Here is a 25,737-nt window from a genome sequence, read left to right on the forward strand (position 1 = left end):
CTCCAAAAAGAACGGATTGATGCCTAAGACATGTAGAAACATGGGATTCATAGCAGAATTGACGAGTATTATTTCTGTCCTAGCTCTACAACAATTTCAGAATGTATACAGAAGAACCGTAAGGTTCAAAACAAAGCAAAAAGGGCAAAGGTAAAATAGCCACCTCAGATATGATTTACACATAGAATCACAAACATGATATACACATCTCAGGCAAGAATAGTTATAAACCGAAACGATTAAAAGGGGAAAAAAAACAGAAGGCGCACAATCCTCACCTCTCTGTGTCCCACCCACACATCGAACCATATAATAATCAAAAGGAAACCACTCACAATCTGGACACATATGGGACCTACTCCAAATAATCCGAAGCCTTCAGATACAACAGCCTCCTTGAAGGGGCTGGAGGTGCCAATCCAGGGACGTCCTTGATGCTCTTGTTGTTGGGGTTCACAATCTAAAATTTTAGAAAATTTAAGTTAATATGGAGAAACGCACACAATCAATGCAGCCAAAGGCTAGTATGATGAAAATTGTTAGGTAATGCTGCAAGACAGAATAGAACACTAGGGTGAGATCCTATCAACTTGGTGTAACTAATAAGCATAGGTTTGCAGTCCAGGCTATGAAGGTGGATACTGCTAGACCCCATGCTCTAGCTCCACCAAGCTACACAGACAATGGCCCTTTTGAACCTAAAATTCTGGAGTATTTTGCCTATTAAATTTCTAGCATCTTGGCATTCACATTTCACATTTTATGGTTTCCTTGGGCTTCGTATTTTCTACCAATGGAAGTTCCACCACTAAAACCAAATACAACAGAGCTTTTCAATTTTCCTGTAAAATTTTCCTATGCCAAAACTCCAATGATGCAGCTTAAGAAGACACTATGTGCTTGGTGGGACTGCAGATTCAGATCCATTTCTTTTTTTTGGATTTTTTTATCTATAGCCCAAAATCTATCCCAATAGCTAGGCATTTGTCCCAACTGCAGGCGAAGCAAAACCTGGTGGACCAGTAGCTCTACCCTTACCACTTAAATACAAGGGAGGATCCAACTCAAGACCTCTAGCAAAGAGCACCTACCGCTGAGCTACACCTGAGGGAGCAGGTTTGGGGTTCATTTCACCTTTAAGTTCAATTAAAGCAGGTGAGTTAAGCACGTTGCAAAAGTTCAAGGTCATAAATGATAAACGCGAGAGAATACATACCTTCACAATGATAATGGCTATTACACCACACACAATAAGAAATAGGAAAAGCATTATGCATTTATCCGTAGCCACCTGGAAAATGTTTGGGGTTTAGTTATAAACGAGAAATAAATGGAATGTAAATTGAGCATGGAATCAGAAAAAATACACACCTGCCTACCAATCTCCTTCACCAGCTGAGAGGCCTTCTTGATTGAGAATTGAATTGTATCCAGCTCATTAACAATGCGGCCCATTTGGTCAGTCTGCAGAATATTAAGATCAGGAATAAAGGTACCAAACCTTAAGAACAGCAACAAGAAGAATAAGTAGATGATCAGCAATTTTACTTACTTGGCCTTTTAAGGTAACAGCGGTTCCTGTTCCCACTTCAATTGTTTGTGCAACAACCTGAAGTTAATCTTAAAGTTCAGAACACAAGTGAAAGCAACATTTGCAAAGAAAATTCCAACTGTTCACCTGTTTAGAGCGTTCAATGGTCTGATCAGTCTCATCCATCGTCTTGTTCCCAGCTTGTATAAGCTCTTGATTGGACATTGCTACACGGCAAACCATGTCAATAAGACAATGAGGCTAACTAGATCAATTTTTATATTCAGATGTGAAATAAGAACAAATAAATAAATGAATTGAAATAAAAATTAGAAATAGTTTTGTCCTCAATATTGAGAGGAAAGAGAATCAGTGCTCCTCCCACTGTGTCATACTTAGAGATTGTTAGTTAACCATAATAAGTAGTTACAATTAAAAACACCATAATAAGAGGTTAAAATTTTATTTCATAAAAATTTAAAAAAAAAAAAGAAAAAGGACCCATAGTAAGTGGTTAAAATAAAAAGAAGCAAGTTCTAGTCCTGCAATTTTACAGTTCAACTAGATGTTTGATATGAAAATTTTCCAACTAGATGTTTAATATGAATCTCCTGCCTAGGAATTCTGGATGCAATTGGACAAAGAAAAAAGGAAGTTCAACCTAGGAATGAGAATAATAAGATTCTAAATCTGAATAGGAGTTGAACAATAGGGATAATTATAGTAACTAAGTGGAAGAAGAACAAATAGTAAAAAGGGAAATGCATGTCTTCTTTAAAATTACAAAATACGTATCATTCTTTTTTATCAAAGGTCCAAGTCTATGCAAGATTCCACCATCCATATAGGAATTGAACAAACAGTATAGTCAATATGCAGAAGATGAACTAATAGTAAAAAAGGAATATGCCAATTCTAACGGAAGGCATCAGTCTGCAAAATTTGGCAAACCAAATCAGGAGTTGGACAGTGTTCATAATTATGGTAATGTTTTTCTCTCTCTTTGGGGTGCAGTAGGTGCTGCCAGCCACAGTTAAAGCAACACTTTTGGGCTGGGACGGGTCCCTTGTGAGAAAAAAGAGAAAGGAAGTTTGGAGAGCCCCTTATGTATTTTTTGAACGGTTTGGAAGGCAAGGAACAAAATTGTGTTTGAAGATGATGTACTGTCCATCCAAAGACTTAAGAGTTCTTTTGGTTGAAAGATGGTCTTTCAACTTTAGTTGGTTCATTGATTGGGTGGGTTCTCGTTGAGGGTGGGGTTTTTCTTGCTCCTCCGTGTTTGACAGCTGTTTATTCCAACTGGGGAAGGGGGAGGTGTTTCTACTTTGTATACTTTGAGTCGCTGTTTTGGCGACTCTTTTCAATACAATTTTATCTCTTTTATTTATAAAAAAAAAAATTGGTAAATAGTATTCAGAAGATGAGCTTATGGTAAAGGGTACATGTAAATTTCTTTTAGAAAAAACAAAAGGTGTGCATCTCTGAATGTGTCTTTAAAATAAATGATGCTCAAGGAGTTCACAGAGCCTGAGGGCAAAGGCAAGAAATTAATAGCAGGAATAAGTTCATCATCTTAACCTACATACATACACATATAAAATAGTAGAGCAACATGTAGCTATAAAGAAAGATTAGATCTCACATGAGGCCACTTGAACATTGTCATCTGCTGTAGGGTCACTAGCTCCTGCTCCCATGTCAAAGAGTTCAAGTCTCTTATTACCAAGGCTACTCATAAACCTGCCATGACACCAAAAAGAGCAACATGTTTATTTAGAGAGAAACCATAGGATGGAGCAAAAGGATTTAACGAACCATGAAAAGCACATTAGTCATAGCTTCATAGATGAGATGCGTCTCTTTATGGTTTATTCATGAGAAGAAAAAGAAATGAAGAATTGCTAGGTTGACTCATTTAAGGATATTCATGTAATTTTGCATTATTGGGTTGTTTTAGTGGGTTGCAAGGTTAGTAGTAATTGGATATGTTAGTAATATTCAGAATATGAAAAGATACTTTGTCAGAATTTTCTTATTTTAACAAGAAATGACTCATTATAAAAAGTTTTTATGCCATCAAAGTTTTTGTTTTGAATTTTTTTTATTAGAGTCCTATAGAAATTTTGGGAAGTTTGTCAGAATTTTCTTATTTATAACTAAGTCCCTATGATTTTGAACTTTCTTTTAGTATTTTTTTTTTATTTAGTAATTTGATCATTAGAATTTATATTTATGTTTTAATTTCATCACTTGAAATGTTTAGGATTCTAAGGAAAAGATTTAGAAACAAATTTAGGTTTTAGTTTATGATTTTGCTGTGTTTTTAGGAGTTCTAGAACCCATAAATATGACTAATTTCCATTTTAGTCATATTTATATCTCGTGTTTATTTATCAAAAAATAAAATAAATATTTTTTTTTTTTTTTTTTGATAAGTAAAAGAAGTATATTAAACGAAAAGAGGAAACACCAAAAATCGGTGCCCTCTAAGTATACAGGGAGTATACACACCACCATTCCTAACTAGGAGCCTATCCAGTCTATAAAACTTACAAGAGAAGAATGACTCTCTGCTAGGGAACCCCTGACCCAATACCAAAGATTACATACAAAAGAATATTTCAACCTCTGAAGCGAAAGGTCCGCATCCCCAAACGCTAACCTATTTCTCTCCTTCCAAACTGTCCAAAAAATACATAACGGCGCCATTTGCCAAGCCTTCTTGTGTCTTTTTCCCACAAACCCTCCATTCCACCCAAGAAGGGTTGCCTTCACTGAACACGAGAGAGTCCAAGATATACCAAAAAGAGAGAAAAGAAGGTTCCATAGGACCCGTGTCTTGATACAATGCAGAAGGAGGTGATCCACTGTTTCTTCTTCAGATAAACAGAGGAAGCACCTATTTGCCAAAGAGAACCCTCTCCTTTGAAGTTGCTCCTGAGTTAAAACTTTGCCCCAAGAAGCCTCCCAAGCAAAGAAAGCTACCTTGGGAGGCACTCTTGCCCTCCAAATTCTTTCACTAGGAAACAAAGAAAGACCCCCCGGTTCCATCATAGAATAAAGGGATCTAACTGAGAAGACCCCATCCTTTGAAGCTGTCCATATCACTCTATCTTCCTCCTCCCTTTGAACCCTGACAGCTTGGATCTTCTGCAACAACCGTTCCAACAAAATAATCTCCCAATCGTTAAACGCCCTTGCAAAGAGAGGAGTCCAGCCAATCCCATCACCAACCGGATTCCACACATCCGAAACCCAAGCATTCTTTGACATGGATATGGAAAAAAGAGAAGGGAAAGACTCACAAAGAGGCCCATCTCCACACCACTTGTCTTTCCAAAATTTCACTCTTTGCCCATTACCCAAATGAAAGGCTACCCTGCCGTCAAATAGCCCCCACTTTTTCCTAATTGCTTTCCAAAGTCCAACTCCATTTCTTCCATAAAACGAAATCACACTCTACAACTATTTCCAGAGACTTTTAGAAGGCTTCCTTCTTCTTGATTTCATTTTCTTCATTGTTTGGCTATAGGTACATTTTTTTATTTTTTTTTTATTTTTTGATAACTGTGGATGTCCTGGTCAGCTTACGCGCACCTCGACTAATCCCACGGGGCCTTGAAGTTAATGACTGAATAAACCTCCAGTGGCCCTGAGGGGACTCGAACTGGTGACACCATTGGGGAGCAAACCCAAGGCCGGACCAACTAAGCTACCCCTCAAGGTTAAGTTTGGTTGTAGGTACATTAGAATTTTCATTTTCTTCATTGTTTGGCTGCAGTACATTAGAATTGTACCTACTAAAGTGTGTTTCTTTGCTTGGGAAGCTTTTTGGGGTAAGGTCTTAACTTTGGATCAACTCAAAAAGAGGGGTCGGTGTTTAGCTAACAGATGCTTTCTTCGCTGTGAGGAAAAAGAGTCTATTGATCATATTCTTATTCAGCGCTCCAAGGCAAGAGTGTTATGGGAATTACTATTTGCTCTTTTTGGTGTTACTTGGGTCCTGCCTTATTCGGTTAGAGATACCCTTAGTGGGTGGAGTGGTTTTAATATGGGCAAGAAGCACAGAAAGGTGTGGAAGGCAGCCCCTTCGTGTATCTTTTGGGCGGTGTGGAAGGAAAGAAATAAGATTACTTTTGATAATGAGGAGCTATCGATGAATAGGTTGAAAAATTCTTTTGTTTGTAATCTTTGGGTGTGGTTTAAATCGGTTGTAAATGAAGGTCCTCTCTCTTTACTCGGTTTTTTTGATTGGCTAGGTGCTAGGTGAGGGCTGGCATTGTATTTCTGCTTATTTTTGTGCCCTTGGGCGCCTCTTGTATACTCTCTGTATGCTTTTGGGCCTGCTTTATGGGGCTCCTTTCTAATATATGCTTATTGTGTGTTTGCCAATCAAAAAAAAAAAAGTACATTAGAATTGTGCTACATCACTCACGCCTATTGCAAAACCATTTTTTTGTAACCAAATTTTTGTCTCCATTGGGACTTGAACCTAAAACCTCCCACAAACCCTCCCCAACCCTTTGCTACTTGAGCCAACCCTCAAGGGCTTAAACCTCAACCACTATACATGGGGTACTCAAGGAAACAACCACTGTCTGGTCCTTGTATGCATCCTGTGTACATGTGGTGCACCTCCTTTTTGGTGGTTATTGTATAAAATTTTACTTATCAAGAGAAATAAGAAAAAAAATGCTTTGTCTAACTAGCTCTATATCTTAATTCTTGTACCTTTTCTGTCTCTCCTTTTTTTTTTCTTTTTTTTTTTTGACAGGTGTACCTTTTCTGTCTTTATTATTATTACTATTATTATTATTTAATTTTTGGGGGGAAAGAGGGGAAGGAGGAGTTGGTAATGGCATCTTGTGTTAGTAGCCTCACTTATTTAACAGACTATTTTTAATAACAAAATATTCTGACCTTTATTCCCATAAATCACAGATGACAAAGTGGAATACACAAAATTCCCACACATAACCCCTTAAGTAATAAAAAAAACACATAACAGAAACAATAAATCAATTTGCAGTACTTTCACATACTGGATCCACTTATCCAAAAAATATAAGGGCTGCTTTATGAAGAAAGATCTAATTTGTTCCTAAGTCTTCATGTAACAACCCATAGCATCATTTAAAAAACATAAGAACAATAAAATCCAATAGACTCCAGATAGCAAAAACTTTGAACCTGGAATATCTAAGAAGTGAATAAAACAGTGCAGCTTACGTTTTTCTCAAAGCCACATATGAATTCAGCTCCTTGACCTGTGAAAATATAGTTCAATGGAAGAAATAAGTTATATGAACAAAAAATATGTGAATTTTTTTAGAGAAGCATTTTCTGTTTCTGGGAATTTTTGTTTGCAGGGATCATTAGCCACTGCTCCCATGCAGTGGCAAAGAAGGAAAAGTAGATATCTGGAAGAGAATTATAAACATAATTAATTTCCTAGAAACCATTTTTTTTTTTTTTTGATAGATTAATTTCCTTGAAACCATAATAGACACCTCATAATGAAAAGATAGCAGTGTGTGTATTAGAAACGCATAATTCACCAAAACTTCTAATTCAATCTAATCAAAACTAGCAACATATCCTAGTTTTGACTCAAAAAGCACTTAAATAATCTTAAAACAATCCACTATATGTCTAACCTTCAAGGCAGGAACATCCTTCTAATAATATAGGGATCATAAGAGCAATCTAAAAAACGTATCATATGAACAAACTGCATTGAACTAGATATCATTAGAAAAAGATCAGAGTCAAATATTTGAAGTATGATCGAAGTGCATATGCTCCACTCCATTAAGGTCTACTCCAACATTCCACTCGTCCAAATTATTCATAAAACAAGGTGGATATTTCGTGGTTTCATATGAGCAGCAAAATAAGTTCTACATTGAAATTCCAGCATTAATCCTAGAGTTGTATTAAGATAATGCAGAAGGTATTTCTGCATTTTTTTTTAATACACGTTTTTCCCATTTGCCTATCACCAAAAAAAAAAATGCAAAAATACCTTTCGCATTATCTTAAAACAACTCTAGGAATCTATACAGAAAATAGATGAAAAAATTAGCTGTAAATACAGATTTATAGCAGTTTGTGTATGTATATCTTTATTTTGCATCTGACCTATCCAAAAAAAAAAAAAAAGTAAATCTTTATTTTGCATCTGTGCACAGCACCATATAACTTAAAAGGTCAAGCATTCTAAAGAACTAACCATAGATTGTTTTTCATCATTGAGCTGCTTATTAACCTCAGGAGGATTTCCACGCTCCTCATCTTTCATTTCACGATCAAACTCCTTGATTAATCTGAAACATATGATTTTCACATGAGCTTTAATAGTGCATGGATCCTCAAAATGCACTAAAACCATAAATCTCACAGCTGTCATCCCTTTTTTTTTTTTTTTTTTTTTTTTATCAATAAACAAAAAATTGTATTGCAAAGAGGCGCTAAAATAGCGACCCTCATAATTACAGTATAGAGACACTCGCCCCCTTACAAAAGGGCACAAAACAAGGAAAAAACAAAAAAAAAAACTTCTCCCTCATCGTGAACCCACCCAAACTACAAAATCTATTAAGGTCGAAGGACCATCTTTTATCCACAATTTGGTTTCTGACCAAAGTAAATACACAAAAGAAGCTTTCAGCCTTTGGAATAATTTTCAGGCAAATAACTAGCAGTCCCAAACTGACATCTTTCAGTGCAAAGATTTACCCATGACAAGCAAGATCCATCTATTTTACATGGTCAAAGGTGTCATTAGTTTATTGTACCAACGCCTAAAATCTCAATTTTGATGGACGTCTGATTCCCAAAGTGACAAAGCTGATGACATTGCACAGTGGGATTCATTATGGATTCTAAATAATTTAGACTTTGATGTGTCATTTTCCTGCATCTCTGTATTTTCATTCTCTTACACTCAACCAGCATTTGTCGCTAACAGAACAGTTCCATGCAACTATAAATGAAAAGAGAGAAATAATAAAATAAAAGAGCAGTGTATGGCACCTTTTACACTCCCTCATTCTCCCTGTAAGTTCCTCCAGCTGTTTACTTTGTCTATTGGGATCTTTAATCTTATCCAGCTTCTGGAAGCCATTTCTGAACACAGATAAAAGTCATCATAAATATAACACAATAATCCTTGCAGTATATCTGGCTAATTTGAGATAAATATATAAATATACATATAAGGCTAATTGAAAACACGCATACACACACACACACTAATATTAAAGAATGAAATGCTCAAAAGAATGGAAGAAAAGGAATAAAGAATGAGACAACCTTTTGACATTAAGAAACTGAAACAGGATAGATACCAGTGCAAATAAAAGAACACCAGGCAACCAGAATGTGGAAGTAGAACCAGAACATTTATGTCATAAAAGAAAAAAAAAGAAGGAAAACACGATTGTCTGTCATTGCAAAGATAAATGAAGCACCATAGCATCTATTATATTCATATTTTCCACAAAAATATCATATTTGCAATTGCTTGTTCAACATCAAGAAAAGATCATACTACATTGCGATTTGTATGGGTGGGAGTCATTTTGCAAGACAAAGGAAAAGCATGCTAAAACAAACTTTATGCTTTGACAGATGCCAAAAACAGAAAAGATACTAAACTGCACCTTACATTTTGGTAAAAGGACAGCAGCCCCAGTGTGTCATATGACGTGATCAGCATTATTGAATTCTCTAATACTTTCATGCTATTTCCATTTTTCCTTTTTATGAATTCAATTTATGAAATCTTTTTTTTTCCCCATTAGTTCATGATATACTAGTACCTGACCCAGTATAGTTAAATTAAGGTTTGATTCAGTTGAATTGTAGGGTTCTGATTGGAACCTCAGAGGTATGCCCTATAGAAGAATATTCGGTCCTTAACAAAAAATGCCCCATATGAATGTAAATTCAAAACATGTGAAATTAGATCCTCTTAACCCATATTTTCCTTTCCATAATTATTGGATTATTATCCATTTCTCCAATATTAAGACATACAGATTGGGATGGACCCTTTAAGGTTTACTCATTAAAGAAAGAGAAGTTAATCAAGGAAATTGTAACTCTTAAGCTACTCCATCAAGAGTATTTGGGTAATTTTCTAGAGCTAGATTGTCAGGGAGTCAATTTAATGGTAGTTATTTGTTGAAGTCTTGTACAAAACTTAAAGTGCTCTTTGTTTTAATTACTTATTTTAATAATTTTATGGTTTTAAACTTTTCAAATCTTCTATTTTCAAAATGCTTTTATTTTTCAGAAGGTTTCTATTTCTTTTAGTTCAATTATTTGGAATTTAAGAGTTCAATAGAAGAATTTGGAACTCCAATGAATTACTACATAGATCAGGTTTCATATTTGATAGGTTGATAAGGTTTTTGTGTGTGTGTGTGTGGTGGGGGGTTTGTTTCTAAAGCCTATAAACAAAGTTATTTGATGTTAAGGACAATAAATGATGAATGATAATAATTTTTTAAACCATTGCACCCTTTAACAGTGAGCAGCAACCTAAGTATGAAAAATCCTCACACAATTTGGTATCAGGTGGGTGGTGCACCTCACGCCATGCTGTTGCACAAGATAATTGGAATACTTTGACATTAACTCCATAAGATTTTTTTTTCTTCGTTTTTTAATTTCCCCCCTTTGTTGGGTGACAAAACTGGCATGCGGCACATGTTTTGTGGCTTCAGACCCTCCATTGGATGAATCCCACTCAACATAGTGAAGATGCTAAAAATAATCATGATCTCACTAGGGAATATAAATATTGAAATCTATCGCAGTCAAATCTGCATTTTGATTACGCCCAACAATCATACAAAATTAATCTCTCACTTGGCATGAACCAAAGGTACACCTCCACTAGTCAATCATAATACTGCCAAGCCTCAAAACCTGCTAACACTCTTTTTCTTCCTTCACATGGAGGCTGTAGCATTTTCCCCTCCTATGAAATAATCAATAAACAATAAATTGAGTTTATCCTAGTAAGAAAATGCTCTACTGGATAGTTTTCATTTAGCCTTTCAAATTCTAAGAACCAAAAGTACTTTTGGAGTTTCAATTCTCTAAATTTTGAAACTCAGTTATGTGTTATCTACATAAATAAGTGGCCATTATCTAATACAATCATTAGTAGTCTATTTCAAGTAATGTCAAAACCTTCTCCAAAACACACACCATAAGTTTCACAGTCAGAAGCCACATATCCCACTAAATTGAAAGATTAATGGAAATAATAAAGTCCCTACTGCATGTAATGATACAAAATTGTCACCATTCTTTTTCTCTAGAATTCGTAAATCTCAATCAGAGTCATGCACCCTTCAGTGATTATCAGCACTAGTTTGCCATGATGAAATGAGAGCTCCCAATTCTGATTATTAACAACCAATAACTAAACATTATAGGAGTATAGTAATGACTGAACTGCGGTAAAGTGCTCTTAATCCACATCTTTGAGTATAATTATATCCAGAATAGCACAACACACAGGGCACCAGTTGGAAAACCATTTTAGTCTCACAAGCCGTAAGGAGGTAAACTTTGTGAAAGACAAACCTAAAATTACATAATCACTGAAAGTGTATTTCTCTATTTCCCCTTGGCTAAGCCTGTATACAAAAACCAAAAGTTTTTCTACACCGGTCTCTAAAGAAAGCTACTAACCACCCCCACCCCCCCAAACGCCAGAGAGAGGAGCTTATGAGTTCTATAAAGTATATAAACAAACCAAAATTAGTACTACTCATCTATTCTTTTGATAGGTGAGTAAAAAATTTATTTCTGCAAGATTTGTAGTGTGAATATAGCATTCCTGGTTCTCAGTTGTCAGAACTAAGAATTTCATCAGCAGAAGTAATGCCCTGGGTTAAATGGCAATGAACGAAACAAAACCTACTGGAAAAATCAGGGGAACACAGTATCCACGTTCCAAATCCAATCATCGAAACATACGGCATGATTCGAGATCGCCAGATTCACAAATTACAATAATCGACAAAGTCGATAAACAACAACAACCAAATCAAAGAAGGTGTAGAACAGAAACATTACAGTTGATAAACAAAACGAAAAGAAAAGGCAAAAGAAGGAAACGGAGAGAGAGAAAAGAAGAGAAACATACGCGAGAGCGCGAAAATTATCGCGAATTTCACCATGGATCTGCTCCAACTGAGGCGTCATCTGCAAGTCGGTGGCCATTTTCAGAGCCGGAACGACTACTCTTCACGCCACCTACTTCACAGCATTACAATCGATGCAGTTGCCGCAGAAACCCTAACCGCACCTCCGATTTCAAAATCAAAAACACAATTGAAAAAATCGAAAAAGAAAATCAAAAAGGTAAAGAGTTGGTTGTGAAAAAGAAAGAATTTCAGATTTGTAAGGATGACAAAAAAAGCCTGGATTGATGCGATTCAAGGAGAGAGAATCGCTGTCTCCTAACAGACTGTTTTTCCAAACCTCGCCTTATGTTTATTTTTTCTCATATATTCTTTATGATTAAGTTATTTAACTAATAGATATTATAATATTGCTAAATATGGAAGAAAAATTCTCCGCGCAGTATAACGCACCAGATTCTAACGTGAGCCGGCCCCGATCTCGCGATAAATAGCAAATGTTTTGAAGAGTGGCGAGCAAACAGTTGAAACTGTACCACGTAATACATCCGTCATTCAGTACACGTGGCGAGCAAATGACGAGGTGGAGAGGGATTGGATACCAGTCGAGTTGTTGAAAATAGGGAGGGGAGACGGCGTATGTTAGCAAGAGATATAAAAATAATTGGAAATTTTTTATTATTTTTTTGAATTAGGAACGGGGAGGTGGAAATGCGCTGTCTAACGGCCAATGTGGGTGCGGTGGGGTGGTGGCCCACCTACCATTTTCATTGGGGGCAGAGCTATCCTGTGGGCGTTCCTTGTGTCCACCAGTATCAACAATAAGAAGACCAATCATGTCATCACACGTGGTGGAGCCCTCATTGAACCTCGGCCACTTCACCCACTTCGGCATAGGCTGTCTGATTTAAAACTTTAAATATATGGTACTTTTGTTTTCATGATACCAATTTTATAATTTTTATTTTCATTCTAGTTTTGTCATTTCATTTTTTTTTAAATGTTATATATCGAACTATTTATTTTATTTTATACCATGGTAAATATATTAGGAGTAGAAAATTAATCTAATATTGTATATTAGAATTGAAGGTTAGTGTCACCATTGAGAATATAGATATTTGGTTAAAAAGACTTTGAATGATTTTGAAATGGAAATAATAACCTCTCATTTATTCTTTTAAAAAATGATATACTTTGGACAATATTGTCCTTTTTGTTTTCTCAAAAATAATAATTTCTTACCATTTTTCTCTCATTTATAAGACTAGTTCTCTTCATGCTTTCTTCCTTTTTAGGAAAACTCATAACAAAGATCAATAGATCAAAATCAATCATAATTTTCTCATCTTTCTTTCTATTCATCTTTTTTTTTTTTTTTTTTGTTAGAGTTTTTGTGGTTGTTTTTTGCAATGAATTTTTTTTTTGGAATTTTTCTAATTTTTTTGTTGAGATTCTTGTGGTTGTTTTTTTGTTGTTGTTTTCTATTGTGATTTTTCTTATATGTTTTTTTGTAGAGATTTTGGTTGAGGGTTTTTTTTTTTTTTTTTTTTTTTGTGGTGGGATTTTGGTTAGTGTTTTTTTTTTCTCATTATTTTTTTGTAGGGTTTTTTGTAAATGTTTTATGATGAGATTTTGGTTGAGATATTTTTGTGGCAATATTTTGGTCGAAGTTTTTTTGTGGCTGCTATTGTAGGTTATTTTTTTTTTTTTGGATTTTTTGTTGCTATTTAAACTTCTAAAACATGAAGATGATTGTGGAGTCGTGCGATCTAGTATTTAAGTTCATACCGAACATTTTAATTAAGAATGTAATCGAGTTTATAGGTTTCCAACCTAAAACACCAAAAAATGCACTAGTAGGCCTTTCTTGATCGATCAATTGACTAATCATTCGGTATTTAATGTTTGACATATTACCATTAGGGATTTGACAAGACATCGACTTAGAAGAGGTACCTCTCTACTAGAAAATGATTTCTTTTAATAGAACAAACATCAAAAGAGAGGGTTTTGTGCACCCCTCAATCAGGAAAGGGTGGCCGATCAACCAATTCCTGAATCAATTGGACCCTCCCAATCCATCATCCCTTGATAGATTGGACAAGTTTGGCTCAAAAATCATTTTTTATTTTTTTCATCCAATCTTTTCTAACACTTCGGTAATGTCTTTGGGCACTCATATAAAACACATTTGATTATTTTATACCATGGTACATATATTAGGAGTAGAAAATTAATCCAACATTGTAGATTATAGAATTAAAGATTGGTGTCATAATTGAGAATAGAGATATTTGATTAAAAGACCTTGGATGATTTTAAAATAGAAATAATAACCTCTCTCGTTTATTCTTTTAAAAAAGGACATACTTTGGACATTATTGCCCTTTCTATTTTTTCAAAAATAACAATTTTCGATCATTTTCCTTTCATTTATAAAACTAGTTCTCTTCATGCTCTCTTTCTTTTTAGGAAAACTCATAACAAAGATCAATCCACAAAACCAATCATAATTTTCTCATCTTTCTTTCTGTTCATCTTGTTTTTCATTTTTTATTTTTTGTTAGAGTTTTTGTGGTTGTTTTTTGCAATGAATATTTTGTTGGAATTTTTGTAATTTTTTTGTTGAGATTCTTGTGGTTGTTTTTTTGTTGTTGTTTTCTATTGTGATTTTTTTAGATGTTTTTTTTTGTAGAGATTTTGGTTGGGGTTTTTGGTAGTGAGATTTTGGTTGAGGGTTTTTTTTTTTTTTTTTGGTGGTGGGATTTTGGTTAGTGTTTTTTTACAGTTGTTTTTAATTGGGTTTTTTGTCATTATTTATTTGTAGGGTTTTTTTTGTAAATGTTTTATGATGGGATTTTGGTTGAGATTTTGTGGCAATATTTTGGTCGAAGTTTTTTTGTGGTTAAAGTTTTTTGTGGTTGTTATTGCAGGTTTTGTTTTTTTTCTTTTTTGGATTTTTTTGTTGTTATTTAAACTTTTAAAACGTGAAGATGATTGTGGAATCATGCAATCTAATATTTAAGTTCATACTGAACATTTTAATTAAGAATGTAATCTTAAACAAGTTTATAGGTTTCCAACCTAAAACACCAAAAAATGCATTAGTAGACATTTCTTGATCGATCAATTGACTAATCATTCAGTATTTAATGTTTGACATATTATTATTATGGATTTGACAAGACATCAACTTAGAAGAGATACCTCTTTACAAAAAATGATTTATTTTGATATAACAAACATCTTTTATAGAAGAAAGAGAGGGTTTTGTGCACCCCTCAATTAGGAAAGGGTAACCAATCGATCAATTCCTTAATCAGTTGGACCCTCCCAGTCCATGCTTCCTTGATAGATTGGACAATTTTGGCTCAAAAACCATTTTTTTTTTATTTTTTTTCATTCAATCTTTTCTAACACTTCGGCAATGTCTTTGGGTACTCATATAAAACACATTTGATTAGTTTTGGCCTATGGTTTTGGATTAAGACTCAACCTTATAAAGATATGATCTTTTAAAGTTTAAAACGAGTATGAAAAAAATGTATTAATAAGTTAAAAATCCTAAGTACACCCAAATATTATCTTACAATAAATTTTTATCCTCACATGATTTTCAAACTTTCTTAATGTTGTACTTTTTAAATCAACTTCTTAGATCGTTTAATGATGGACTTGATTCCTCATATGATTTTTTCGATAAAACCTAAAGCTTCTCTTGGTTTTAAAAACGTTAGTACACTAACCATGATTTATTATCATCAAAATGTTATTAGGACAACCTTAAGAATAATAATAGTATCTATTAGAGAAATATAAAAAGAAAAAATTTAGAAAAATATATCAATCAAAGAATAAGTAAATAAATAAAATTTATACTTTTTATAAAACATAAATAATAAAGAAACATGAAAAAAAACCTATGGAATATAATAGTAATTTTTAGTAAATACATTACTTATTTTTTAATAAAAGGTATGAAAATATATATTAAAGAACAAAAAATATAGACAAACAAAACGTGATAAATAAATTATTTATTTTTTAAAAAATAAAATATGGAAAAATAATAGAAATTTTAGTAAATAACTTTTTTCACATAAAAAGAATAATATATATTAAAAATAAAGAAATAAGGAAAAAGGATACATGGAATATAATCGAAATCTTTAGTAAATAAATTATTTAAATATAGTAAGGAATAAAGAATTATGGGAAAAAAAGGTTTAGTAAATAAATTATAGAAATGAAGAAATTGGAGATTTAGAGAAATATGGAAATAGAAGAATAAGTAAATGAATAAATTATTTGTAATTTATGGAAGGGTATTTTAGATAATTTTTTTACAAACATTGATAATTTTCTTCATATTTTTATAAAAAAAATTGCTTGTTTTTAAATTCTTTTTAATTATTTTTTTAACAATTATTCATTTTTAAATATTATTATTCAATAAAGATTTTTAATGGAATTTATATTTTAAATCATGCAACAAGGTATTTCACGTTTAATAGAAACACAAATGGATTGAAGAGCATTTGGATGTTGGTTTTAGAAAATAATTTATTGTGGATGTGAGTGTAATATTTTTTAATAAAAATATATATTTAATTAAATTTAAATAAAAAATAATTTTATATTTAATAAAAAAATTTACACCTAAGTATTATTCATTTTGAAACTAAAATGTGAGTTTTGAAAATAAACATTTCATGACATTTTAAATTTATTTTGAAAATAAACACTACAATTTTCAATGCACGAAAAATATCTACAATAACTGATCTCAAATATTTTATTCATAAATAGTAAAATTAAAACATAAAAAAATGTATTTTAATAATATTTTTATTAAAAATAAGAAATATACATATTTTAGTTTCTAAAATTTTGATTAAATATATATTTTTAACATTTTTAAGAAAAATATGAGTATTTTAATTTTTTTAAATATCAATAAATCACGTTAAAAAATGTGAAACTCGTATTTGGGAGTTATATTTAAATACTTAAAAGGAAATTTGAAATTTGAAGAAACTGAGGTAAGGAGGGGTGAGCGCCACTACTTGGGCTTTGGATTCAGTGGGCTCTGCCTGGGAGATTGGGCCTGGCCCAAACGAGAAAATCGAAATGGTGTCCCCGAGGTATACGATTCAAACTCATTCAATCACCACATCTTCAGGACACGTGTCAACAGCACAGCCTATAAATTTACAGAGGCCTCTAAACCAGGGTACCAAAAAGATTAGAAGCGGGTTATCTTTTTCACCGCCATCTCTGGTTAAAACTAACCAGAGTTTACGCCTTTCAGAGGCGTCCTCCACTTGTCTGTCTCCCTCTTCTTCTCTCTCCGTTTTGAGTGTCAGTTCTGGCTTTGTAGACTCCGCTTGCATGTTGGGTCTTTGCTCTCTTGTTCATACTCGCTTCTGGGCGGTGTTGTTCAGCCATGGCGGTTAAGAAACTGTGCGAGTCCTACTCAAAGAGTTTCAGAGGTGAGGTACAGAGATGGGGTTGTATGAAGCAGACTGGTGTGAGTTTGAGGTACATGATGGAGTTTGGGTCCAGACCCACTGAGAAAAATCTGCTTATCTCTGCTCAATTTCTTCACAAAGAACTCCCCATAAGAATCGCCAGGAGAGCCATTGAGCTCGAGAGCCTACCCTATGGCTTATCTGAAAAGCCTGCTGTTTTGGAGGTACTTGTCTCATTCCTTGCCATTGATTCTTGGTTTTGGATTTTAGATTTGTTTTTTTAATTTTATTTATTTAATTTTTCGGGATAGGGAGTGAGGTGATGGGTATGGGATTCTGTTCCGCGAGCGTTTTGTGGGGATTGCCGATGCGGATATGACTTGAATTTCCTTTAGATTGTTGATAGAACAGGATCTTTTAAGCATGGGAAGAGAGGAATCAAGAAAAGTTATTTGACATTTGGATTACTTTGTTTTAAAAGCGATTCTGTACTGTGTTCATTTATTTTATATTATAATATGAACTAAGATTCCTGCTTGGTGGGTCTTAACTTTTTTAGACAACCCTGTTGGAAGGTCTCAATTGATTGTCAATGTCAGTATATGTGGATTCATCTGCTTCAATCAGATGGAGATTTCATTTTCTTTAGTGAAGATCTTTGGAATTATGCTGAAATCTTTGTGTAGTGGCAAACATTATTTATCTGTTCTGTAACATGGGTTTTATTTGTCTTCCTTTACTTGTTGAGAATTTAGTTATAATCTTTGAATTTAGCTTGTATGCTAATTTGCTCGTGTTTAATGGGAAATGATCCTGTGGATAAGCTGGTTTAGGGACTATTTAGTCTGTTATGGGGAAGTTATAGTTGTCTTAGATTGATAATTGCTGTGTTAAATAGTAATTTCTGGGTTAAGTTTCAAGTCTTCTGGAACAGGTGCTTATTTCATATTGTTTATAGGTGAGGGACTGGTATTTGGACTCTTACCGTGACCTTCGGGCCTTTCCGGAGATCAAGGATAAAAATGATGAATTGGAATTCACGCAAATGATTAAGATGATTAAAGTGAGACACAACAATGTGGTTCCCACAATGGCTTTGGGTGTTCAACAGTTGAAGAAAGGCATTAATGTGAAGATTGTTTATGAGGATCTGGATGAGATTCATCAATTTTTAGATCGTTTCTACATGTCAAGGATTGGAATTCGCATGCTTATTGGTTAGTCCTATTTTCCACTTGCCTGTTTATCATACTTCTGCCATTTTTCTCTTCAGGATTTTGCTATCCTTGTCGAAAAGGGGTTCTCATTCTATGTGCTTTTGATTGTGGTGATACACAGGGCAGCACGTAGAGCTGCATAATCCAAACCCAGCTCCAGATTGTGTGGGTTATATACACACAAAAATGTCTCCTGTGGAGGTAGCACGAAGTGCCAGTGAGGATGCCCGCTCTATTTGCTTACGAGAGTATGGCAGTGCACCGGATATTAGTATATATGGGGATCCCAATTTTACATTCCCGTAAGTTATTTTTTCGAGCATTTGATTGGATTAGTTTCCTGAAAAAATTCTGTTTTCTTCTCTTGCCGGTTATCCCCTCTTCCTTTTTTCTGGTAACATTTCCATATCTGAGCTTCTTGTTCCTTAAACTAAGTGTATGCCTTCTCTTTCCGGTTATCCCATCTTCCTTTTTCTGGTAACATACGATTTTGTCTTGTATTCATTTTCTATAATTTGCAACATGATTGGTATTAAGCAGATACAACATTATGTTTTATTTTCAAGTAATGAATTTTTTTATTTTGTGAAAGAGCTATTGTATGTATGTTGTTTTCTTTAAATATTGTTTGCTTTTGTGGCAGTTATGTTCCAACACACTTGCATCTCATGGTATTTGAGTTGGTTAAAAACTCCTTGCGTGCTGTCCAAGAGCAGTTTATGGACTCTGACAAAGTTGCACCTCCTGTTCGAATAATAGTTGCTGATGGAATAGAGGATGTTACTATTAAGGTACAGTATTGTCATTCCGATCAATAGAGGTCTTAGTTCTTGGTTGCATGAAGCTTTTTGACCTCCATGGTGATTAATGGATTGTTCTTTTTGGCATAGGTCTCAGATGAAGGGGGTGGAATCCCAAGAAGTGGCCTCCCTAAAATCTTTACATATCTTTATAGTACTGCAAAGAACCCGCTGGATGAGCAGTCAGATATTGGGTCATCTGGTGGGTTAACAATGGCTGGATATGGATATGGGCTTCCAATCAGTCGCTTATATGCGCGATATTTTGGCGGGGATCTGCAAATTATCTCCATGGAGGGATATGGTGAGTTGATTTTCTGACCTGTATCTCATTGAGAATCAATTGATTGATACCAAGTTTTATAAATCACAACTGTACTGATAAATTTCCCTGATTACTAGGAGTGTTTTTTAAAGAATATAAAATAGAGGGATAATTAGAAGAAAGAGAAGATACGAACCGTATAAGAGCTTATATGATGGATGAATCATAACAGCAAATTTGACCTTAGTAGGAGCTATATTGAATCTTCAGTGTCCAGACAGTAGTTCTACTGTAAATCAGACAATATACATAATCTTAAATCTCATCTACAGCCATCTTGAGCCAACTCTCTGGTGTACCCTCACTGGGCTCTATTGCGATAGCTAAGGGTCAGAAGATGCCCGATCCTATTCTCTGTTTTTTTTTTGTTTTTTTTTATGTATATACTTCTTGTATACATAGGGTGCACCCCTTTTCATTGGTGCTCTTTCAGTAGATTGTATGTTTGCTTATCAAAAAAGAAATCCCTGTGGCCTTTCATGTGAAAGCAGCCCATTCTAAATTCTCCTTTTTTTAACCTTGGGGGTATGCCCATTGCCAACCTTGAAGGAAGTCCTCTTTTTGCAATAGAAACTTGTATTTTTGTAATCAAGGCACTGATTCTTGGATACTCAAACTTAAAAAGCTTTAATTCCTGACTCTTGGGTGTTGGCTAAACTTCTTGGTTAACCTTTTATAATTCAATCTAATGGTTATATTTTGTTCATCCATCAAAAATCTTCCACAAACGTGTTGATTTCTGTTGTGTTTATTCACAGGGACTGACGCATATCTGCATCTGTCTCGATTGGGGGATTCACAAGAACCCCTCCCATGAATTAGGTTGTAGCATCAAGCTTAACATGCCGAAGTTCATTCAAGAAGGGATTTGACATGGGAAAGTTCTACAGACTCGTTGTCAAAGAAACACATTGCTCCCTCCCAAATTTCTCATATATTCCATGGAATTGTTGTTGTATATTCTTCAGCTGGTGTAAGAATCTAAGATGATAATTAAAGGTTGCAGGTTTTTACTTGGAACCTTTTAATGTTCTGTTTTCCATTTTCATTTAGTTCTTTGGCAACACAGCCTTTTGCCTTCTGCCTTTTGGCATGTCTACTTGCTCTTTGAAATTTTGTGGCTCCTTAGAAATCAGGTTCATGTATGCGTGTCTTGTGTCGCTTCTTGTGAATGTTAATAACAGCATCAGTCGACATCTATCTCTTACTTGCTTTCTGGAGGAACAGCTAGGGGATAGAGGATGTGAGCCCATCTATGGAAGGTTACTCAAAGGTGTCCAAATTCAGGGTTTCAGGTAAGCCATTTGCTGAGAGCCATACTCATATCAGAAATGAAATGAAAAACATGAGGGGGGCGTATCTAAAGTCCAAGGTGAGCTAAGATCATTGTACTTATGATTGACTTGTAAGAAAGTCACTAGTTGTAATGATCTTAAACCTTTTTAAATTACCCACTAAACAATGAAGAATGAATCATCTCTTAAATTTCTTAAAATTTAACAAAAAAAAAAAAAAAAAAACAGGAGTTGGGTCTGCAGTCGATGAAGAAAAATTAGGCAGTGGATGCATTTGATGACAGGTACCTTACCCCGAAGCCAATTGGTTGGTTTCTCCTTCACATGAAAGGCTTATTTATTCTTAAAGTGGAAATATAACAAGATAAGGGAAATAAAAAGAAAAAGAATTCTGGACTTTGATGTGCTGCATTTTGTGGGCAAATCTGAAAAAGAATGATGGATTCGTCAATGCCTTCTCTCCTCCATTTGGTCCATTTTGTTCTTCAATCTCTCGAACCTTGCGCTTCCTGCAAAAGGAGGGAGTCACAAATGATAAACTTAACAATCATTTGGGCCACCAGAAAGGAAAATGCACTACACAGAGAAGAATTGAAAGGTGAAAACTGAAAAACACTATTGATGTAGTTAAGAATAACAGCTTTGCTCTTCACATGGGAAAAAAGAAGAAAAATAAGTGCCTCACACACTTAGCACTAGAGTATACCTCTGGAATACTTAGTAGACTATAAAATTGAAACGCAGCATATGCTTATATGCTTAAAATAGTTCTTAATTTTGTATTTCCATTCTCATCTTAAAAATCAGTATAAATGTCTTACTGTATTGGAACTTTTTCTTCTCTGCAGGCACATTCAATAAAACTAGCAACAAACAGCATCAGTCAATATCAATACCAACCAAATACCTGGATGAAAAGATTTAGTTTTGGACAAGATAGATTAGTAATGTTTCTTCTTATCTCACCTCTAGTCTGCAAGGGAACAATTAGAAAGCAGCTCATCAGCCATATGTCCTTCAAATAGGTAGGTTGTTGTGTCTGAAGGCTTCGGATTACTTGGCGTAGGTCCCATATGTCCAGATTGTGAAGAAGCTGATGATTGTGCACCTTCGGTTTTTTTTATTGCCGGAGATGTGTATATCATGTTTGTGCGGCGGTTTCTTACCCTTGCCCTTTATGCTTTGCTTTGAACCCCACGGTTCTTCTGTATACATTCTGAAATTGATGTAGAGCTAGGACGGAAATAATACACATCAATTCCACTATGAATCCCATGTTTCTATATGTCGCAGGCACCAATCCTTTCTTCTTGGAGAGTTTTTCTCTACTGATCCGAAGCCAGAGGCAAGATTTTGTTTGATAGTTTTATTTACCCCATTAGTGATCTTGAAATTGTAAACCCATAATCATATTAATAATAGCAATTTACTTCTCATCAACCATGATGTTTAACACTCAAGAGCTATTTACTTCTACAGAACCAATGTCATTACGAGCTTGAAACTCACATACCACCCCTGCTCCCACCCCACAAAAGAAATAAGGAAAAAAAGGAATACAAAACAAAATGCTGGACTTTGATGTGCTGCATGTTGTTTGCAAATCTGAACAAAAATGAGGGAATCATCAATGCCTTCTCTGCTTTTTACGTTTCCATGATTGGCGGCCCTTTATCTTCCATTTGTCAACCCCAGCTGGTCGATTTTGTTCTTCAATCTCTCGAACCTTGCGCTTCCTGCAAAACGAGAGAATCACAAATGATAAGTCATTTGGACCACCAAGAAGGAAAATGCACTCGACAGAAAAATTGAAAGGTGAAAAACACTATCGATGTAGTTAAGAATAACAGCTTTGCTCATCACATGGGAGAAAAAAAAGTGCCACCACACTCGACACTAGAGTATCCCTCTGGAATACTTGGTAGACCACAAAATTGAAATGCAGCATATTCTTAAATGTTTAAAATAGTTCTTAATTTCGTATTTTGATTTTTATCTTAAAAATTAGTATAAATGTCTTATTGTATTGGTTTTTTTTTTCTTCCCCGCGGACATATTCAATAAAACTAGACAACAAACAGCATCGGTCAAAACATCAATACCAGCCATGTACTCGAATGAAAAGATTTGATTTTGGATAAAATAGATTAATAATGTTTCTTCCTATCTCACCTGTAGTCTGCAAAGGAACTATTAGAAAGCAGCTCATCAGCCAGGGATGCCTTCCTCTCCTTCTTTGTGAGTCTACCAGAGAAGAAGTCTGATGCGGACTCTATCACTGTGCCCACCTGATCAATTGGTCACAAACCAAAATGTTCTACTGATTAAAACAGAACTAATATATGTAGGCAATACAAAGGATATGAATATAATGAAATGTGCTCATATGCTTCCAAATGAAATCATGGATACAAGTACTTTCGCATAAGACCTAGACTTGCCTGAAAATATTTGGGCAATGTCTTCGATTTTGAATCACTCTTCTTGTAGTGCCTCTTTGGATCAATTGCACTTCTCAGCTGTAACCATCAAGACATTTCAAATGCAAATAGTCAAGATCCCTCTTAGAAAAATGAAAAGATAAAGGGACATCCTAGGAATAAAATTCTAACCAATCCATATAAATGGATGAACGATACAAACACAACTATAATCCAGATAAGTCCATTAACAAGTGAATTGCATGCCTATCAATCATTGTGCTCAAATTTCTTTCATGCATATATCACCACTCTCTAACTTTATCAATGTGTTTTCGTACTTGGTAGAAACAAAAAGGAGTCGCTTAAAATCTGTAAGGAACCCATCTAACCTTTGAATGGTTGGAAAAATAATTTGCTCCACAAAACTAGATCCATCAAACTAGGATTGAAACTTCAGCCAGTTGAGCCCAACCAAATGCAATAATAAGCAAACTTGGCTTGACAATTCCCAAGCTAATCTAATATTGGGTTGGGCTTAGGTTGAGGCCCCAATAACCCAAAAATCAACTTTTAATACACACATGATATCATTTTATATATGTCCTATGTCACATTGCTATGTTTTTAGAATTCTGATGCCAAAGTTTTATACTAACACAATATAAAATATGTTTGACATCTTTGAAAATAGTCAGGTCTATATTATCTTCAGTTGTGCCCCATTCAATACATGGAAAACAGGAGCTAAAGATAATTTTGATAAAATCGAGAATCCTTTTCATTAGTCATAGACTCGTAAACATGATAAGCATTATTATCATAAAAAATCAAATTGCATATACAAGATCAGAAAACACTTTAAAAATTAAGCTGAATATATAAGATGGAAAAACACTGCACCTTCAGTAACTGGAGATCTTTTTTCAACTCTGGAGTGATGGTTGGTGCAGGCATGTCAAACCTGTTCATATTCCATAACAAATAAACATCATCTATTCGAAAAGTCTTCATTAAGCAGCCAAGACAGAATATGACAAAAGACAAACTCAATTTTTTTTTTCAATGTTTTGTAAACCAAAATAAATAAGTCTTAGTAATTCCTACTATTTCTCTTAGTGACTTATTTCTCTTAATGAGTAAGATGTGTTTTCTTCAGGTTATGACTTAATCAATCATCATCAAATTCTGGCTTTCTTAAAATCAAGATTCATCTTTACCAAAATACTCCAAATCCCAACTCATATGTTAAACGAGAACGAGAAGGAAATGAAAAGAAAAATACTTCCAACGGAATGCACATACCACTTGGTGCCGGTTGTGTCTTTAACTTGTTTTCTGAGCAGTTTGTTCACCTTCCTAGGGTTGTTAGGAGGAACAAACAGTCCATCAACGAGCTCGCTATCAGGTTTCCATAGGCTAGCACCACTGTTTTCAGCCACATTTTCAGATTTGTCAGACCCATTTTTGGGTGCTGACGAGAGGAGAGACAGCTTTGGCTCCCATGAGAGACCAATCACTGCCTTGCTTTCAGACATTCTGATTGATTCGATTCTGATAGCGAATCAAATAAAAATAAAAATAAAAATTAGGATTAGGGCTTCTAGTTATGAAAAGAAACATAGCGGAAACAATAACATGAAAACTCCAATCTGTTCAAATCACCAAAACATACTCAAAACAAAAACAAAAACAAAATCCACCAAAGTTCGAAAAAAAAAAAAAAAAAAAAACCAAAAACTCTCCATGTCCTCTGACGCCACGTCACCGGAATTCTCCCTCCCAGCCAGAACCACTGCTCTTCCATCCGCCAAAACCATTTTCCGTGGGCCCCACTCTGGATCGCTAGGAGAAAAACCTCCCTCCTCCCTCCTCCCCCCAGATTCAGCGGCCACAGCCTTCTCCTCAAAGGTCTCAGAATCCACCCGATTCCCATAAAAAGAAGGAGAAGAAGAAGCCCTTGACCCCACAGAAAAAGCGAGAGAACAAGTACCTGGGAATCTTGACGCTTCGGCTAGGATAGCTTCACCCGCGTCTTCTAAGAGCATAGAAAATGCTATTTTTATTATATTATTAATTATATATCTGGAAAATTATTTATGCTTCTAAGTTTTTAGTTAAATAAAAATTTTCTCAGCATCCAAACGATCGTATTTAGCCTATAAGTATCTTCTCAGCAACCAAACGATTGTATCTAACCTATAACTCGATTCATTGAACAGGGAATAGAGATTGAACCAGTACCTTGAACCCAAAGATCGATCGAAACGCAGCCTTTGAAGAAGAAATTGAAGTCTATTGTGTACATAGACACTGGACTTCTGGTACTGCAACCAAACCCTAGAACGGTGTTCAACGGGAATTTAGTAGGTTAGGTAGTAATGGCTGATCCAGTGCCGGCCCATTTTGGAATTAATGGGCTGATCCTGTGCCAGCCCATTTTTTGGAACTAATGATCTGATCCTGTGGCGGCCCATTTTTCAACTAATGGGCTGAATATGTGGGCTGA

At 34.7% G+C, this 25,737-nt stretch overlaps 3 protein-coding genes across 9 annotated transcripts; 1 reads left to right on the top strand and 2 right to left on the bottom strand.

Moving 5' to 3' along the window:
- Window positions 1–50: 50 nt before the first annotated feature.
- On the bottom strand, window positions 51–12,336 carry LOC100251065 (novel plant SNARE 13). Of its 4 annotated transcripts, XM_010651382.3 has the most exons (11): window positions 12,151–12,336; window positions 11,700–11,851; window positions 8,567–8,659; window positions 7,764–7,857; window positions 6,761–6,798; window positions 3,174–3,271; window positions 1,679–1,758; window positions 1,553–1,609; window positions 1,372–1,464; window positions 1,217–1,291; window positions 51–460 (listed from the first exon to the last, which is right to left on the bottom strand). In XM_010651382.3, the coding sequence occupies exons 2-11, from the start codon at window positions 11,774–11,776 to the stop codon at window positions 356–358; spliced, it is 810 nt and encodes a 269-aa protein (XP_010649684.1). In that variant the 5' UTR covers window positions 11,777–11,851; window positions 12,151–12,336; the 3' UTR covers window positions 51–355. The 4 variants fall into 4 exon arrangements, with proteins under 4 accessions (XP_010649684.1, XP_059592737.1, XP_002267688.1 ...); XM_059736754.1 differs by having other exon boundaries at window positions 51–1,291; window positions 12,151–12,311; XM_002267652.3 differs by having other exon boundaries at window positions 11,700–12,169.
- A 4,596-nt stretch (window positions 12,337–16,932) lies between these two features.
- LOC100245923 (pyruvate dehydrogenase (acetyl-transferring) kinase, mitochondrial) lies at window positions 16,933–20,594 on the top strand. Of its 2 annotated transcripts, none has more exons than XM_002267923.4 (6): window positions 16,933–17,395; window positions 18,130–18,388; window positions 18,510–18,690; window positions 19,032–19,179; window positions 19,279–19,492; window positions 20,272–20,594. In XM_002267923.4, the coding sequence occupies exons 1-6, from the start codon at window positions 17,147–17,149 to the stop codon at window positions 20,328–20,330; spliced, it is 1,110 nt and encodes a 369-aa protein (XP_002267959.1). In that variant the 5' UTR covers window positions 16,933–17,146; the 3' UTR covers window positions 20,331–20,594. The 2 variants fall into 2 exon arrangements, with proteins under 2 accessions (XP_002267959.1, XP_059592735.1); XM_059736752.1 differs by lacking the exon at window positions 20,272–20,594 and adding an exon at window positions 19,591–20,170 and having other exon boundaries at window positions 16,935–17,395.
- Window positions 20,595–22,190: 1,596 nt separating this feature from the next.
- LOC100240830 (rRNA-processing protein fcf2) lies at window positions 22,191–25,701 on the bottom strand. 3 transcript variants are annotated; one of them, XM_003631909.4, is made up of 7 exons: window positions 25,473–25,626; window positions 25,222–25,266; window positions 24,534–24,782; window positions 24,132–24,192; window positions 23,250–23,327; window positions 22,981–23,096; window positions 22,191–22,544 (listed from the first exon to the last, which is right to left on the bottom strand). In XM_003631909.4, exons 3-7 carry the CDS (start codon window positions 24,764–24,766, stop codon window positions 22,436–22,438), a joined length of 597 nt encoding a protein of 198 aa, XP_003631957.1. In that variant the 5' UTR covers window positions 24,767–24,782; window positions 25,222–25,266; window positions 25,473–25,626; the 3' UTR covers window positions 22,191–22,435. The 3 variants fall into 3 exon arrangements, with proteins under 3 accessions (XP_003631957.1, XP_010649685.1, XP_002268095.1); XM_010651383.2 differs by having other exon boundaries at window positions 25,222–25,263; window positions 25,473–25,587; XM_002268059.5 differs by lacking the exon at window positions 25,222–25,266 and having other exon boundaries at window positions 25,473–25,701.
- Between the last annotated feature and the right edge of the window lie 36 nt (window positions 25,702–25,737).

Source organism: Vitis vinifera, chromosome 5 (genome assembly GCF_030704535.1).
Source record: "Vitis vinifera cultivar Pinot Noir 40024 chromosome 5, ASM3070453v1".
NCBI lineage: Eukaryota > Viridiplantae > Streptophyta > Magnoliopsida > Vitales > Vitaceae > Vitis > Vitis vinifera.